The 3,947-nt window shown below is 44.1% G+C and overlaps 1 protein-coding gene across 1 annotated transcript; it reads right to left on the reverse strand.

Annotated features, from left to right (window-relative positions):
• Positions 1-2,813: 2,813 nt before the first annotated feature.
• LOC130966414 (uncharacterized) lies at positions 2,814-3,392 on the reverse strand. The gene has a single exon (XM_057891213.1). It carries the CDS (start codon positions 3,390-3,392, stop codon positions 2,814-2,816), a length of 579 nt encoding a protein of 192 aa, XP_057747196.1.
• Positions 3,393-3,947: the final 555 nt, after the last annotated feature.

Here is a 3,947-nt window from a genome sequence, read left to right on the forward strand (position 1 = left end):
TGAACGTGCCTTTCAGGGGTTCGCGAGGTTTGTTCGGCCCGACCTTCGTTATCTCCCCGCCTTCTCTTCCTGGTCTCTTCTCCTTTCTCTGCTATGTATCTGTCGAGTTTTCCTTCTCTGGCCAGCTTTTCTATGACGTTTTTTAGGTCGTAGCAGTCGTTAGTAGAATGACCGTAGAGCTTGTGATATTCACAGTATTCGGACCGATCTCTTCCCGCTCTCTTGTGTTTTAGCGGTCGGGGCGGTGGGATCTTTTCGGTGTGGCATACTTCTCTGTAGACCTCTACCAGGGAGACTCGGAGGGGGGTGTAGTTGTGGTACTTCCGTGGCTTGTCCGAGTTGGGGTCCTCTTTTTTCTTTTGTTCCCGATCCCGATCTCGGAGTGGGTAGGTTGATTCCTTCCTAGAAGAGTCTCTTAGCTGGGAGGTTTCCTCCATGTTGATATATTTTTCTGCCCGCTCCTGCACCTCGTATAGGGAGGTCGGGTAGCGCTTGGACAGGGATTGGCTAAACGGTCCCTCTTTTAGGCCGTTTGCTAGTCCCATGATAGCCGCTTCAGTGGGTAAGTGTTGTATGCCCAGGCAGGCTTTGTTGAATCGCTCCATGTATTCTCGGAGAGTTTCTTGGTTACCTTGCTTGATCCCGAGTAGACTGGGGGCATGTTTTGTCTTGTCCTTTTGAATAGAGAATCTTGTTAGGAATTTTTTGGTTAGGTCTTCGAAGCTGGTGATTGATCTTGGTGGCAGGTTGTCGAACTACTTCATGGCTGACTTGGTGAGAGTGGTGGGGAAGGCTTTGCATCGAATCGCGTCGGAGGCGTCGACTAGGTACATTCTGCTTCTGAAGTTGCTGAGGTGGTGACTTGGATCGGTGGTGCCGTCGTAGAGATCCATATCGGGTGGTTTGAAGTTTCGTGGTACCTTTTCCTTCATGATCTCTTGCGTGAAGGGATCATGGTTGCCTTCGGGGGGTGCCGCGCTCTGTCCGGCCTTTCAGGTTGGCCTCTACTTTCCGTAGTTTTTCTTCTAATTCTCTGCGCTTGCGAGCCTCCCTTCTCAGATCTTGTTCAGTTTCTTTCTGCTTCTTTATGTCCTCTTCGAGTTATTTCAGCCGGTGTTGTTGTGCCCGGACTGTTTCTAGAATTTCCGAGCTCTTCTCTTTTTCGGAATTTTGCGGATCTTTGTTTGGGAGTGATGTCTTTGGGCGATTCTGTTTGTTTCCTCCTGGAGTGCGTGGTGATAGAGGGCTGTCCGGTCGTTCTCCGGTGTCAATTTCGTCCTCTTGTTCAGATGCAGCGCGGTCATTGTTGTGAGGGTCGTCCGCCATGGTAGAGGGATGACTTCCAGGGTCCCCGGCAACGGCGCCAATGTTCCGAGGGTTACCTGAAACGTATAGCTCGGTCGTCTGGAGAGGCCCGAGGTGAGGGTCAGGGACCCGAGCTTGATATGTAGAGTGGTTGGTGGTTGTACCTGCAATGACACTCCGATGCTTAAGTTAGCATGGGTCCAAGCAGATATGTGTAGAATGTGGAATGAATGCCATACCTGGGTGTTCCAGTGCATTTATAGTAGTTGGCCGTGATCTTCCCTGGATAAGATATTCTTATCTTATCTTATCTTTTTGGGAGTTTTATCTCTATCTTTGTGGAACCGCCTCTTCTAGGCCTTTTCGGCCTTTAGGTTTTGGGCTGCGTTCCTTTTGATGGGCCTTCTTTGCTTTATTGTCCGAGGTCCGACCTCTAGGCGTGGGCCTTAGGACAAGGTCGGACCTTTCACGGTTTTGCCGAGTTGGAGGAGCCCGGTCAGGGTATGAACAATAACCATCCAAGAAGAAGTAATATTCATGTCCCGCAAGTCTTTCTAGCATCTGATCCATGAAAGGTAGGGGAAGTGATCCTTCCTAGTGGCTTCATTAAGTCTCCTATAATCTATGCACATGCGCCATCCAGTCACTGTTCTTTTTGGTATCAATTCATTCCTTTTATTTGGCACAATAGTGACTCCTCCCTTCTTGGGGACTACATGCACTGGGCTCATCCAACAGCTGTCTGAGATTGGGTAAATTACCCCTTCTTGCAATAATTTTAGCACTTCTTTTTGTATCACTTCCTTCATTGTTGGATTTAGTCTTCTTTGTGGCTGTCTTGAAGGCTTGGCATCCTTTTCGAGCAAGATTTTATGTATGCACATAGAAGGGCTGATCCCTTTTAAATCTGCAAGTGTCCATCCTATGGCATCTTTGTGTTGTCTCAGCACCTTGATAAGTTTTTCTTCTTGCTCCTCACTCAAGCTTGAATTAATGATGACTGGGTATGTGTTATTGTCACCCAAATAAGCATACTTCAAGCTTGGAGGCAGGGTCTTCAACTCTACTTTTGGTGCTTCCACTTCTTTCTTGCTTGCTTTACTCAACATGATTGAGCCTTCTAGGAATTCTCGTGGTGGTTCACCACCTGAGGCTTGTTGGTTTTCCTCCATTGCTTCTTCAAATTTGTCTTCCTCCAAAGCTCCTTGGACTAGTGTCTCAATTGTATCCACCATCATGCACTCTCCAATAGGCTCCTTGGGGTAGTTCATTGCTTTGAAAATATGGAACACCATCCTTTTTTCATGTAATCTTAAGACCAACTCTCCCTTTTGCACATCAATTATGACTCCAGCAGTGGCTAAAAATGGTCTTTCCAAGATAATTGATGTGTTAGTCTCCTCTTCCATATCAAGCACAACAAAATCAGCTGGGAATATAAACTCTCCCACTTTCACCAATAAGTCTTCTACCACCCCATGAGGAAATTTGAATGTTCTGTCAGCTAATTACAGGGCCATTCTTGTTGGTTTTGCTTTTTCAATTCTCATTCTTTTCTTCATAGCCAAAGACATGAAATTGATGCTGGCTCCCAGATCACATAGTGCCTTCTCAATGTTGATATCCCCTATGATGCAGGGAATTTGAAAGCTCCCAGGGTCCTTCATCTTTCGGGGTAGCTTCTTTTGTATGATAGCACTACATTCTTCAGTGAGCACCATAGTTTCCTTTTCACCCCAGTTTCTCTTCCTTGTTATGAGCTCCTTTAAGAACTTGACATAGAGTGGCATCTGCTCTAATGCCTTAGCAAAAGGTATGTTAATTTGAAGCTTTTTAAAAATCTCCTGGAACCTAGAAAACTGGCCATCCTTCCCATCCTTTCTCAGCCTTTGTGGATAAGGTGCTTGTGGTACATAAGGCTTTAGAACTTGCTTTGGTGGGGATGGTGCAGGATTTTCTTCTTCTTTCTTGGTTTTGGATTCATTTACAACTTCCTCTTCTTGCTTGTTTTGACATGGGGATGCTTCATTTATCACCTTCCCGCTCCTTAATGTGATGGCCTTGCATTTCCCTCTTGGGTTGGCCATGGTATCACTAGGGAATATATGTGTGGGCATTGATATTTGCTTGGATAAAATTCCTACTTATGCTTCCAGTTTGGAGATTGCTTCCTGACGATCATATTTTCTATCGGTAAAAAAATATAAAAATATAATCGCATTGTAAGTATAGTTTCTAAACCAACAGAGAATCCTTTCGTACAAAAGTTTTGTTTGTCGCCTAAGCAAACCCAATAAAAATAAATAACAGAAGTATTCAAATTTCGGGTCGTCTTCTCAAGGAATTGCATGGAAGTATGATTTATTATTGCTTATGGAAAAAGATATATTTTTGGGTTTTTGAAATAGAGAACAAGTAATTTAAATAGCAAGAAAAATAAATTAATAATTAAGAAAACTCTTGGCAAGGTATGAGAATTAGAATTCCTATCCTAGTTATCCTTATCAATGGTGATGAGAATTATATTTTGCTCCCACTAAGTCAAGTGGTTAAATTAAATTAACACCTAAAGTCCTAGTCAACTCCTAAGGAAAGACTAGAGTTATAGGAATCTAAATCAATCAGCAAAGATATCAATTATT

This window comes from Arachis stenosperma, chromosome 3 (genome assembly GCF_014773155.1).
Source record: "Arachis stenosperma cultivar V10309 chromosome 3, arast.V10309.gnm1.PFL2, whole genome shotgun sequence".
NCBI lineage: Eukaryota > Viridiplantae > Streptophyta > Magnoliopsida > Fabales > Fabaceae > Arachis > Arachis stenosperma.

Excerpts from the sequence above, each read along its gene's own strand:
- LOC130966414 (XM_057891213.1), bottom strand. The coding sequence starts at position 3,392 with ATGGCCAACCCAAGAGGGAAATGCAAGGCCATCACATTAAGGAGCGGG.